At 37.6% G+C, this 14308-nt stretch overlaps 1 protein-coding gene across 1 annotated transcript in view; it reads left to right on the top strand.

The window, feature by feature from the left end:
• NCKAP1 (NCK associated protein 1) overlaps window positions 1-14308 on the top strand; it is a 109417-nt gene that overhangs the window by 70448 nt on the left and 24661 nt on the right. The window contains exons 18-23 of the mRNA XM_040227761.1: window positions 2592-2711; window positions 3344-3483; window positions 3998-4129; window positions 7101-7319; window positions 7506-7636; window positions 7870-7967. Coding sequence (XP_040083695.1) covers window positions 2592-2711; window positions 3344-3483; window positions 3998-4129; window positions 7101-7319; window positions 7506-7636; window positions 7870-7967 — 840 coding nt within the window. The remainder of the gene's footprint in view (window positions 1-2591; window positions 2712-3343; window positions 3484-3997; window positions 4130-7100; window positions 7320-7505; window positions 7637-7869; window positions 7968-14308) is intronic.

Raw genomic sequence — 14308 nt, 5'->3', positions numbered from 1 at the left:
CCTACCAGGCTCCTCTGTCCATGGGATTCTCCAGGCAAGAATACTGGAGTGGGTTGCCATTTCCTTCTCCAACGCGTGAAAGTGAAGTCTCTCAGTTGTGTTTATAGTAGTGGCTCCTAAATCTATAGCTGCAGCCCAAATCTTTCCCTTCAAGTTAGATTTTCTCTATACTGCAACCTAGGTATTTTTAGCCATCTGAAGTGTAACATGTCCAGAATAGAATCCCTGATTTTTCCACATCTACCCCAACTTGAAACCTTTTCTGTTTTGGGCTCTACTTTTACATAAGTATTCAGGCTTCTGCCTCTTCGCACCTTTGAACAAGCCCCGTCATCCTTTGCCTGGATGATTGTTACTGTCTCCTACGTAGTCTCTGCTTCTGCCATTATCCTGTTCACAGCACAGAGCCAGCGTTATACGGAAGTTGTTTTGCTTTCCAGTCTCAGCATTTCTGAGCCATTGAAGAGAAGCAGTGAAGTCAGACCTGTATTTTAAATAAGTTAGTTAAGTAAGCTTGAAGCGATGCTAGTTCAAGTCCTCTTTTCAGGAAGATGGGATGGCCAGCGATATACTACCTTTCAGGAGTCGGAATTTGGTTAAACAAAATCCCGATGTCTATTATTTGAAATTTTAGCTTAAGTAAAGTGAACCATTGTTTAATTATATCTGGTCTGTAGATCCCTTTTGGTTTTGCTTCCTATTCAAGTTTTAAAGGGCATTTTAAATAAAATATGTTGTAAGGCAATATGGTACATCTAAGAACAGTTGTTTTACATGTGTAAGTATTTTTATATTCTTTTATATTATCTTACATTTATTTCAGCATAGAAACAATGTTTGTAATGTCTACATGTTTTTGTTATATAATTATGGAAGGTCAGGGAAGGAAAACTTATAAAAATCTGTCTCCAGAAACTAATACACATTTTAAATCAACTGTACTTCAATAAAAATTTTAAAAATAACAATAGAATAGTAAAAATCTGTCTCTTTGTAAAGTATTACAAATTGTATAGTGCACAATTATACAGTATTATATATTCAACATTCCAATTACCATTAACAAGAAAAACCTGTTAAACTATTGCAGCACCCACCAAAACTAAAAGGATACAGATCTGTAGCTAGAAATAGATGGATTTGAATGAGTATGTGTATCTACGTGGGCTTCCCTGGTGGCTCAGAAGGTAAAGAAGCCACCTGCAGTGCAGGAGATCTGGGTTCGATCCCTGGATTGGGAAGATTCCCTGCAGAAGAGCATGGCAATCCACTCCAGTATTCTTGCCTGGAGAATCCCCATGGACAGAGGAGCCTGGCGGGCTACAGTCCAGGGGGGTTGCAGAGAGTCGGACACGACTGAGCACAAAGCACACACAGCACATGTATCTACACATACATGTATAATCTCCCAAAAGTTAGAGAGAATGTTCTCTTTTTTCCCCTATTGAGTTCAGAAAATGCATGCATGGTCAGCTTTTTTTTTCTCTTCTGGGATGGATTTTAGAGAATTAAATGACTTGTGAATTTGTTTTACTGACTCGAGTTTTAATGATATTATTTAAATATTTGAGCACTTGTTTCCTGTTTATAAACTACAAAATTCTTTGCTAAGATATATATATATATATATACACACACACACACACGTATGTATATAATCAAGTGAGATCAGCAAATATTACTCTAAATCTGTTCTTTTTTTTTTTAAGGTTTTTAAAATAACATTTATTTCCTAAAAGTTAACATGTTCTGTCATATCATATGTTTGATATTTTAGTATTTAAGAACTGGATATAGGACATTGTGGAATTTGAACATTTTTTCATTTTAAGGAAAATAATGGTCCTTTCAGATTGCTTCCAGTCATACTTGTATAATCACCAAGTACTTACTTTGTGTCGATTGTGTGCAAATATGATATGGTAGGTTAGTTTTTATAAGAGACAAAAGAGATCTATAACATCTCCCATCTCCACTCCTTATGTAGGATAGACTTGAACCTTATTTTCTATGTTTATTTAAAAACTCTTTTAATTCAAATAAGTTAGTTCAGTCGCTCAGTTGTGTCCGACTCTTTGTGACCCCATGGACTGCAGCACATCAGGCTTCCCTGTCCATCACCAGCTCTGGGAGCTTGCTCAAACTCATGTCCATCGAGTCCATGATGCCATCCAACCATCTCATCCTGTTGTCCCCTTCTCCTCCTGCCTTCAGTCCTACCCAGCATCAGGATCTTTTACAATGAGTCAGTTCTTCGCATCAGGTGGCCAAAGGATTGAAGCTTCAGCTTCAGCATCAGTCCTTCCAATGAATATTCAGGACTGATTTCCTTTAGGATTGATTGGACTCTCAAGAGTCTTTTACAACACCACTGTTCAATAGCATCAGTTCTTTGGCACTCAGCTTTTTTTATGGTCCGCTCTCACCTCCATACATGACTGCTGGAAAAACCATAGCTTTGACTAGATGGACCTTTGTCGGCAAAGTAATGTCTCTGCTTTTTAATATGCTTCCTAGGTTTGTCTAGATTTGTTAATTCAAATTACTTTGTTATAATTTTTACTGTTTTTGTTACTATTTTTCTTTAACAGAGACATCATATTGGAGATCGCAGTCTTTCCTTATGTAATATGTTCCTTGATGAAATGGCCAAGCAAGCTCGAAATCTCATCACTGATATTTGCACAGAACAGTGTACTCTTAGTGACCAGGTAATAATTTAAATGTTTCCTTACAGATGGGAAAATTGTGTTGAAGGCAAGAAAATCGTCTCTTAGCTAGTTTTTTTTTTCTCCGTTTTTAATCTTATCCTCAAACTCTCAGTAAATCTCATTACCTCTTATTATGAAGCTCCATTGTTAGGTTTTTAAGATATTGTCTTTAGGGTTATGGTTTAAAATCCAGCCTCTAGCTTGGCATTCCAGTCCCTTCCCAAGGTAGCTCAAACATCTCTCCCAGCATTTTATGCTCCACTTCTAAGTCAGTCTAATTAGGTTCAGAGCACATTGTGTTCTAGCATGGTTTTGGTCTTCATAGGCCATTTTCCTTTCAGCAAAGTGTTCTTATTCCTCGCTTGCCTGGTATTGTCTAATTTGTCCTTGAAGTGTAGCTTTGATATAACTACCTCTGTGAAATGTCTCTTCACACAAGATTTACCTGTTTCTGTGTTTTCCAAGCTGAATGGGCTCTCCAAGCTGGCTAGGTAAATGCTACGTCTCACTTCTTACCTCTGTTCTTAGTGCTAGTATATTTGCCGCATAGTCTGGGTTTAGCTACGGTTTTTTTCAGTAGTTAATGTTTCAGAGTAATTGGTATATATGATTTCATTTATTTTTAAATTTAGTTGTTGCCCAAGCATTGTGCCAAAACCATCAGTCAAGCAGTGAATAAGAAGTCAAAAAAACAGACTGGTAAGAAAGGGGAACCTGAAAGGGAAAAACCAGGAGTTGAAAGCATGAGGAAAAACAGGCTGGTCGTGACCAAGTAAGCCATCCACTATTACTGTATCTTTCTGTTAGAGGTAGAGGAGTTTTGTTTTGTTTTGTTTGTTTGTTTCATTTTTTTGTATGGCATTAGTACTGAGGAAATGCTAGTAATTGTAAATTCTTCATTTCCCAGTTGTTAATGTTTTTTGACATTTGTGAACTTGATTAGCCAGTTAGTGCTTATTTAATCCAAAAGTACATATTTTGGATTTTTTAAGAAAATACTGTAATTCATGTCATTTTTTTAACATGTTGAATATTGAAGGCCAAGAATCTGTCTAAAAATTTGGAGGGGGTATACTGTAAGCAATCTGTAATTTTCAGTTTATTTGAAATTAGATGTCTGACACTATTTTGGCATCTTGTTATATATTATATATTGAACATGTCAGTTTAAGAGAGAGGAAAAGTTGAATTTTGCCATTGTTATTCTGATATACTTATGAAATTAATTTCATATTTCTGTTATGAAATGTTAATTTTTTTCTTTACTGTTTATTAATATTCTTCAGCCTTGATAAGTTGCACACTGCACTTTCCGAGTTGTGTTTCTCTATAAATTATGTACCAAACATGGTGGTTTGGGAACATACCTTTACCCCACGAGAATATTTGACTTCTCATCTGGAAATCCGCTTTACTAAGTAAGAAAGAATATAAACTGTTTTTGTTTGTTGATTAAGTTAATGAGTTTGTTTTATTTATTCTTAATATCTATACAGTCTTTACTTTTATGAGGGAAAGCATTAGTAGAAATGGTATGTAAATTAGTAAAATTGTAGCATAAGAAAATAACTGGGAAGTATGAGGAATAGTGAACTGGGAATTGCTTCATTACCCAGTCTTATCCCACACTTAACTCATTATAACACTGGAGAGGCTAATCTCTGTGAGCCTTAATTTCCTTATAAGAAAAAGGACAATTCAGTTCAGTCACTCAGTCGTGTACAACTCTTTGCGACCCCATGGAGTGTAGCACACCAGGCTTCCCTGTCCATCACCAACTCTCTGAGCTTGCTCAAACTCCCGTCCATCGAGACAGTGATGTCATCCAACCATCTCATCCTCTGTCGTCCCCTTCTCCTCCTGCCTTCAGTCTTTCCTAGCGTCAAGATCTTTTCTAATGAGTCAGCTCTTCGCATTAGGTGGCCAAAGTATTAGAACTTCTTGAGCTTCAGCTCTAGCATCAGTCCTCCCAGTGAATATTCAGGGTTGATTTCCTTTAGGACTGACTGGTTTGATCTCCTTGCAGTCCAAGGACTCTCAAGAGTCTTCTCCAGCACTGCAGTTCAAAACCATCCATTTTTTGGCACTCAGCCTTCTTTGTTTCCCTTCTGGCTCAGCTGGTAAAGAATCCGCCTGCAGTGCAGGAGACCTGGGTTCAATCCCTAGGTTGGGAAGATCCCCTGGAGAAGGGAACTGCTACTAACTCCAGTATTCTGGCCTGGAGAATTCCATGGACTGTATAGTGTATGGGGTTGCAAAGAGTCAGACATGACTGAGCGATTTTCACTTTCAGCCTTCTTTATGGTCCAACTCTCACATCTATACACTACTGCTGGAAAAACCATATCTTTGACTATATGGACCTTTGTTGGCAAAGTAATGTCTCTGCTTTTTAATATGCTGTTTAAGAAAAAGGAGAAGATTGGAGCAAATTGGTGTACTTCAGCTGGCAGGTGGCAGCCCAGTAGGATTGTGGAATCAGTTTAGAAAGTTGTAGTGAACATTTAAAGAAAAAAGAGGGAGGAAAGGAAAGAAGGAAGAAGTAGGGGTAAAACTCAGTGCATTGCATATAGTAAGTAGAAATATTGTTTCATGGAACTTTTCAGTTAGGTATATGTTTGTGTGTACTGAGTTAGTGATGTTAGATACATACGTTATAGCAGGTCACAGTCAAATGTATGAAAACCTCAGGGTTGGATGAACACGAAAGTGTCGTGAACTCCAAAGTATGCTGTTATGCCAATAGAATTCTAGACCCATGAGGCACTCAATTCTAATTAGTTTTATAAGTTATGTTTCTTGATATTTTATGTAACAAGTCAGAAATTTTGTAAATGTTGCTTCAGCCTTTTTCTAAAGTTACACATTTATTTATTAAAGAAAATATTGATTGATTCAATACATTTTTCTTAAATGCCTTAAAGCAATTTATGAAAGAAATTTTGCCAAAGGATTTTTAAAAGATTTGGCTAAAGGTTGTGGTCACTAACAAATATTTGTAACTTATGTGTAATATTGTGTTAAGAAATATGAGTAATAATAAAACTGTATAAAATTTAGAGCTACAACACCTATAGAAGAAAATAGAATATGTAAATAGGCAGTAAATTGAGTGTTAAGTCATCAGTTGCAAAGAATCTGGTGTTGAGCAAAGTCTGGTGTTGCTCTTCTTTAGTAAGGAAGGTATCCTGACAGTGAAACCAAAACTGCTTCAGTATTTAGACTATAGAACATTACACCTTCTGATACTTATCACTGTCAGCTCGGTGGATTGATACAGTGTTGTGTGGAAGGTAGGGTTCAGTTTACAGCTCTATGTAAACAACTTTCTGTTTACAGCTCTCTGTTTACAGCTTTCTGTAAACAGTCTGGTCCGTTTATCCACAGAGAAGCAGATGTTCTTTTTATCAAACATCTACTTAGTGATCAGGTTCAAGGCAAGGCTGTATACTTGTTTACCTGGGAAATATTTTTATGCCAGAACAAATAGCTTGTGAATATTAGTTGACTGATTTTTGCTGATCACTTGCACACAATCGTAAAGGCTTACTGGCTGTGTACAAGGACAGCAGTTTTCATCTTGAGTTGTTCTTCTGGGACTGTCACTAGTGATGGAGTTTGTCTGTTGTCTTTATGAATTTATCCTTACAGATAGAAGTCTAAGATCTTTATAAATCTAATGATTAGGGAATTTTAGGGTTTCCCTGGTGGCTCAGCAGGTAAAGAATCTGCCTGCAGTGTAGGAGACACAGGAGATGCAGGTTTGATCCCTGGGTCAGGAAGACCCCTTGAAGAAGGGAATGGCTACGCACTCCAGTATTCTTGCCTGGAGAATCCCATGGACAGAGGAGCCTGGTGGGCTACTGTCCACAGGGTCGCAAGAGTCAGACACAACTGAAGCGACTTGGCACACACGCATGCATGTACTTCCAAAGTGACCTTGATCAGTTTACTTGAGTTCTGCACCTCCAGTTTGTTCTTTCTCCTATGAAATGATGGTGATAACTGCATAGCAGGGTTATTAAATATGAAGATTGTAGGTAATATATATAAGGCCTAAAAACTACTGGTGCGTAACAGTGCTAAAGGAATTCAAGCTGTAGACTTGAAGAGTCCATTTACTTGCTGGAGACAGTATATCATGTTAAAGGAATTTTTAAAACCCTCTTTATTCTTAAATCATTTTTATTGCTTATGCCCTTAGTATTTTTTTAATCACTTGCATCCCCATTTCATTCCTATATATCTACTAAGTATATTCTTTTTTAAAGTTGTTGCTTTGGATGATAATGATAGTAGTAGTAATTTCATGAATTGTAGATTGAATGGCCTATTTACAGAAATACAAAAACTAGAGCCTTTTAATTTTTTCTACCATCCCCACTCCAGGTCAATTGTTGGAATGACTATGTATAATCAAGCCACACAGGAAATTGCAAAACCATCAGAGCTTCTAACAAGTGTAAGAGCATACATGACTGTACTCCAGTCAATAGAAAACTATGTGCAAATTGATATTACAAGAGTATTTAATAATGTTCTTCTTCAACAAACACAACATTTAGACAGTCATGGAGAACCAACCATTACAAGTCTGTACACAAATTGGTAAGAAACATATTCAGAAATTTGGAATGATAAAAAGTTTCTTTGTAATGAACGACTTACAAAAGTTTTTTAAATGGATTAATGCTTGTTTATGTTATTAGTCAACTTTAAAATTATATGCAGGAATGTATACCTTAATAAATTTTTAATTAAATTCTCCAGTTGCAAATTTACTCTTCTCCTTAGGTATTTGGAAACTTTATTAAGACAAGTCAGCAATGGTCATATAGCTTATTTCCCTGCAATGAAAGCATTTGTGAACTTACCTACGGAAAATGAATTAACATTTAATGCAGAGGAATATTCTGACATATCAGGTGAATAATACTCTGGCATATTTTAGAGAATGAAGAAACCTTGATTCTTTTGGGTTTTGATTCCATTATGACTATTTTCATTCAATTGTATGGATAATCAACATTAATTTTAGACTTACCTAGGCCTTTATGTTCTTTCTTATTCTAGAAACTTTTCTTAGAGTTTTCAATTAATAATCTGCTTCTTAAAATTTTTTTTGTCAAAGTATAAAATTAATTCCATTTCCTTTTAGAAATGAGGTCATTATCAGAGCTGCTTGGCCCATATGGTATGAAGTTCCTAAGTGAAAGCCTTATGTGGCATATTTCATCACAAGTTGCTGAACTTAAGGTAATACAGTTTTTATTGATTTGAGCTTTAAAATATTTCAAAAATGTGAACAAGCCTGGAGTGTTAATTATTTTAACCTGACATAAAGTTGTCATGAAATGAAATTATATGAATTTATATGAAATTTATAAATTATACAAAATTATAGAGCTAGCAAGTTCTTTCAGTAGCATCTTCATTTGCGTCTGTTTTACAAAGGATAAAGCAGAAAGCCTAGAGAGGTGAATTGACTAGCTAAAGGAGACTGAAACTCAAATTTCTTGACTTTTAGTCATCTTCATTCTGTTGTATCATGATGCCTTTCTTCCAGTGACCATGTTCAAAGTTCCAGCCAGTCATCTGTTTAAATTTGTAGTTTGAATGTATTACTTTCCACAGATTCCAATATAAACATTGTTAGGTTTATTGGTTTTTTTTTTTCTTCTTAAAAACTTATTTATTTTTGATTGGAGGATAATTGCTTTATAATATTGTGTTGGTTTCTGCCACACATCAACAGGAATCATCCATAGGTATACCTGTGTCCCCTCCCTCTTGAACTTCCCTCCCAACTCCCACTGTTTGTTTGTTTTTTTAATTATTAGGCAGTCTTTTAAATTATCTTGTGCCTTTTAAATTGGATGAAAAATGTGCTTAGCATTTTAATAAAGATGTGAAATAGCTGAAGCAATGTTTTAAGTTACTCTAGAAGCCTTGTAAAAAGATCTCGGGGCTAAAGGGATTTATACTGAATGAGTCTGTATATAACAGCTATCTAGTTTTTGAAAAAATTTAAATTTGTGCCACCAGAATTTTTGAATTTACAAACAAAATAGGAAATACACCTTTAAAAATACGGATTTTTCTTTGTGAAAGTTTTTTGGTGGTTACTTGTGCCTTCTGTTTTAAATTACTTAAGAATATGGTATATAGCATTAATAAGTAGCTTGCATTTCAGGTGTAGCACCTGAGAAGTCTAAATGTGGTAATCTCATTTACTGAAAATTGAGCAAATAGACAGGTGAAGTCAGTTCCTTCAAGATTAATATTTTGCTGAGTGAATAGAGAGCAGGACTCAGTGTAACTAAAAGGAGAGGCCGTATTACCCAGTGGTTAAGAACTCAATTTTTCAAGTCAGGCTATCATGGATTTTGGTCCTGTCGCTTAAGAGCTTTGACTTTGGATTAGGTGATATGTTTCAGCTGCTTAGGTACTCAGCATAGTCCCTGGCATACAATAAGAACTCAGTAAATATTTTAGTATTCATCATATCATTATCCTCTCACTTCTTCTTTAAAAGAAAGATCTGCAAATCTTGGTTAGAAATCAGCCTTTAGTTACTTTATAATGTGGATTTTAAATGCACCGATATTATACCTTACATAGTTTTAAATACACAAACTTTGCAATTCTAGTTTTGGTGCTTTGCTTGCTTTACAAACAATATAATTCTTACTTATTAGACTAATTCCTCTGTAAATTCATGATCTCTTTTCTATCCTCCTGTTCTCTTGTAGCAAATTTGTCATCCCAATGTACTTTTCTTGTGTTCCTATTAGTATGAGATCATTGAAGAATTATGGTCTGGTTATTTAGCTTTTGCTAACTGCTGTTTGTTTCAGACACTTGTAGAACTGTTAGTGTTTTTATTGCTTCTCTGCCATTTAAGGTGGCAGGTTAAGCATTATGATGTGATAATAAAAATTGGCCTGTACATATCTGTGAGAGTTTAAGGCATCTGATGTCCTTAACAGTATTGTAAGGTACCAAGAGGATCTGGCCTTCCACTTTTTCTTAAATTTTTTACTGTTCCATTGCAGCTGGCCTACTTGCTGTTATGTCATCTCAAAGTACTGTTCACAGAGATACTGTCTTAGCTTGTTTTCTTGTAACATTCATATATTTCTCAGTTACTGAATATCCTTTCTTGACCACACTTTTAAAAATAGCAACCGTTACTTTCTATTCTTTTTATCCAGCTTTATTTGTGTTATTTGTGACCTTTCATGTCACGCAGCTTATGTCACTTTCACTAGAAGAAAAACTTAATTATAAACTCTCTTAAAACCTTGGTGCTAAATTGATATCCAGCAGATAGAGGTACTTGGTAAATATTTGCTGGGTTCAAAAATAAAAACAGGTAGCTTTCCTGACTTTTTACTTTATTTTAGGACTTCTCTAACCTCTTTACATGTATTTTATTAACTCCTTTAAATCCTTAAAACTGGTATTGTCCCTATTTTACAGATTAGAAAAGTAAAACCAGAAAGATTAAGTAAATTGTCCAGGCTGACATGCTTAATATGTAACTAAGTAAATTCGAATCTATATATACAGTCACCCTGACTCGAGAGCTTTCTAGTACTGTGCTCCACTGTCTCAAAACAAGAAAGAGAAGTTAGCAGTCACCTAACCTACCCTTATGATTATACAGTGGAAGTGAGAACTAGATTTAAGGGCCTAGATCTGATAGATAGAGTGCCTGATGAACTATGGACTGAGGTTCGACATTATACAGGAGACAGGGATCAAGAGCATCCTCATGGAAAAGAAATGCAAAAAAGCAAAATGGCTGTCTGGGGAGGCCTTACAAATAGCTGTGAAAAGAAAGTAAGTGAAAAGCAAAGGAAAAAAGGAAAGATATAAACATCTGAATGCAGAGTTCCAAGAATAGCAAGGAGAGATAAGAAAGCCTTCCTCAGTAGTCAATGCAAAGAAATAGAGGAAAACAGCAGAATGGGAAAGACTAGAGATCTCTTCAAGAAAATTAGAGATACCAAGGGAAATTTCATGCAAAGATGGGCTCGATAAAGGACAAAAATGGTCTGGACCTAACAGAAGCAGAAGATATTAAGAAGAGGTGGCAAGAATACACAGAATCACTGTACAAAAAAGATCTTCACGACTCAGATAATCATGATGGTGTGATCACTCGTCTAGAGCCAGATATCCTGGAATGTGAAGTCAAGTGGGCCTTAGAAAGCATCACTACGAGCAAAGCTAGTGGAGGTGATGGAATTCCAGTTGAGCTGTTTCAAATCCTGGAAGATGATGCTGTGAAAGTGCTGCACTCAGTATGCCAGCAGATTTGGAAAACTCAGCAGTGGCCACAGGACTGGAAAAGGTCAGTTTTCATTCCAATCGCAGAGAAAGGCAATGCCGAAGAACGCTCAAACTACCGCACAATTGCACTCACCTCACACGCTAGTAAAGTAATGCTGAAAATTCTCCAAGCCAGGCTTCAGCAATAACCTGAACCATGAACTTCCAGATGTTCAAGCTGGTTTTAGAAAAGGCAGAGGAACCAGAGATCAAATTGCCAACATCTACTGGATCGAAAAAGCAAGAGAGTTCCAGAAACGCATCTATTTCTGCTTCATTGACTATGCCAAAGACTTTGACTGTGTGGATCACAATAAACTCTGGAAAATTCTGAAAGAGATGGGAATCCTAGACCGTGTGACCTGCCTCTTGAGAAACCTATATGCAGGTCAGGACGCAACAGTTAGAACTGGACATGGACCGACAGACTGGTTCCAAATAGGAAAAGGAGTACGTCAAGGCTGTATATTGTCCCCCTGCTTATTTAACTTCTATGCAGAGTACATCATGAGAAACACTGGGCTGGAAGAAGCACAAGCTGGAATAAAGATTGCCGGGAGAAATATCAATCACCTCAGATATGCAGATGACACCACCCTTATGGCAGAAAGTGAAGAGGAACTCAAAAGCCTCTTGATGAAAGTGAAAGAGGAGAGTGAAAAAGTTGGCTTAAAGCTCAACATTCAGAAAACGAAGATGATGGCATCTGGTCCCATCACTTCATGGCAAATAGATAGGGAAACAGTGGAAACAGTGTCGAACTTTATGTTTTTGGGCTCCAAAATCACTGCAGATGGTGACTGCTGTCATGAAATTAAAAGACACTTACTCCTTGGAAGGAAAGTTATGACCAACCTAGATAGCATATACAAAAGCAGAAACATTATTTTGCCAACAAAGGTCCATCTAATCAAGGCTATGGTTTTTCCTGTGGTCATGTATGGATGTGAGAGTTGGACTGTGAAGAAAGCTGAGTGCCGAAGAATTGATGCTTTTGAACTGTGGTGTTGGAGAAGACTCCTTAGGCTGCAGTCCCTTGGGCTGCAGGGAGACCCAACCAGTCCATTCTAAAGGATATCAGTCCTGGGTGTTCTTTGGAAGGAACGATGCTAAAGCTGAAACTCCAGTACTTTGGCCACCTCGTGCTAAGAGCTGACTCATTGGAAAAGACGCTGATGCTGGGAGGGGTTGGGAGCAGGAGGAAAAGGGGACGACAGAGGATGAGATGGCTGGATGGCATCACTGACTCGATGGACGTGAATTTGAGTGAACTGCGGGAGTTGGTGATGGACAGGGAGGCCTGGCGTGCTGCGATTCATGGGGTCGCAAAGAGTCGGACACAACTGAGCAACTGAACTGAACTGAACCTACTCTTAGCTAATGCAGAAACATACGTTTTTCTAGGTGGATGAGTTGATCTTGAAAATGAGGCAATCTCATCAGTTACTGTATATTTCTACTTATGTGTATATCTAAACTTCCCTGGTGGCTCAGATGGTAAAGTGTCTGCCTACAATGAGAGAGACCTGGGTTCAGTCCCTGGGTCGGGAAGATTCCCCTGGAGAAGGAATTGGCAACCCACTCCAGTACTCTTTCCTGGAAAATCCCATGGACGGAGGAACCTGGCAGGCTACAGTCTGTGGGGTTGCAAAGAGTTGGACAAGACTGAGCGACTTCACTTTCACTTTCATATATAAATAGTAATTTTTGATTGGCCCTTACTGTTACCTCAAGAGGTAGAGACTGCCTGTAATAAGATGATCCTTCACATGTTTAAAGCAGTTTTTAATATATTGCTTTTCTCTTCTGTAGGTGAAATGTATTCATATGTAGTCTCTCTTCTGTCACAAATTCTCTTATTGGTGTTGCTTATAGAGAATAGTGCCCAGAACTGAGAATAAGCTTCAACTTCAACTAGAGATCTGATTAGTGAGAGTGCACTTACTTATCCTGGACACTGTACTTACTATATAATACAATTTAAGGTAGCATCAGCATTTATGTAGCTATACCATGCTGTTTTCAACTTGGAATCAGATACCTTTTTTTTTCCTTTTCTCTTAACCCTTCTTCCTCCTCCTTCCTTCCCCCTCCCCTTCACTCCCTCGTTTGTTTTCCTACACTAACTTGAACCATGGCTTCCACGTCTTTTTTTTTTTTTTAACAAGGTTGTTGTTCAGTCACTAAGTTGTGTCTGTCTCCTTGCGACCCCATGAACTGCAGCACGCCAGGCTTCGCTGTCCTTCACTATCTCCCAGAGTTTACGCAAACTCATGTCCATTGGGTCAGTGATGCCATCTCAACATCTCATCCTCTGTCGTCCCCTTCTCCTGTCTTCAGTCTTTCCCAGCATCAAGGTCTTTTCCAGTGAGTCAACTCTTCATATCAGGTGGCCAAAGTTTGGAGCTTCAGCTTCAGCATCAGTCCTTCCAGTGTATATTTTCAGGGTGATTTCCTTTAGAATTGACTGGTTTGATCTCCTTGCAGTCCACAGGACTCTCAGGAGTCTTCTCCAGCACTATAGTTCGAAAGTATCAGTTCTTCGGTGCTCATCCTTCTTTATGGTCCAACTCTCACTTCCATACGTGACTCCTGGAAAAACCATAGCTTTGCCTAGGTGGACCTTTTTTTAAGATAGACATTTTTAGAATTCTTTTATGTTCACAGCAAAATTGAATGGGACTCTCAGGAGTCTTCTCCTGCACCATAGTTCGAAAGTATCAGTTCTTCGGTGCTCAGCCTTCTTTATGGTCCAACTCTCACTTCCATACATGACTCCTGGAAAAACCATAGCTTTGACTAGATGGACCTTTTTTTAAGATAGACATTTTTAGAACACTTTTATGTTCACGGCAAAATTGAACACAGCAAAATCTCTGCAGAAGGTGCAGAGATTTTCCATATATGCCCTGCTTTACATGTGCATAACCTTCCTTATTATGAACATCCTCTGTCAGAGTGGGTACATATTGTCATAATCAGTGAACCTACATTGACATACTATTATCACCTGAAGTCCCTAATTTACATTAGGGTTCTTTCTTGGTTTGTGCATCTTGTGGGTTTTAACAGATGTGTGAAGTTAAGTGAAGTGAAAGTCACTCATTGGTGTCCGACTCTTTGCGACCCCATGGACTGTAGCCACCAGGCTCCTCTGTCCATGGGATTCTCTAGGCAAGAGTACTGGGGCGGGTAGCTGTTCCCTTCTCCAGGAAATCTTCCCGACCCAGGATCAAACCCAGGCTCCTGCTTTGCAGGGG

This window comes from Oryx dammah, unplaced genomic scaffold (genome assembly GCF_014754425.2).
Source record: "Oryx dammah isolate SB20612 unplaced genomic scaffold, SCBI_Odam_1.1 HiC_scaffold_27, whole genome shotgun sequence".
Lineage (NCBI taxonomy): Eukaryota > Metazoa > Chordata > Mammalia > Artiodactyla > Bovidae > Oryx > Oryx dammah.
Note: the sequence above shows the minus strand (reverse complement) of the source record. Positions and strands in the feature narration are given on the sequence as shown.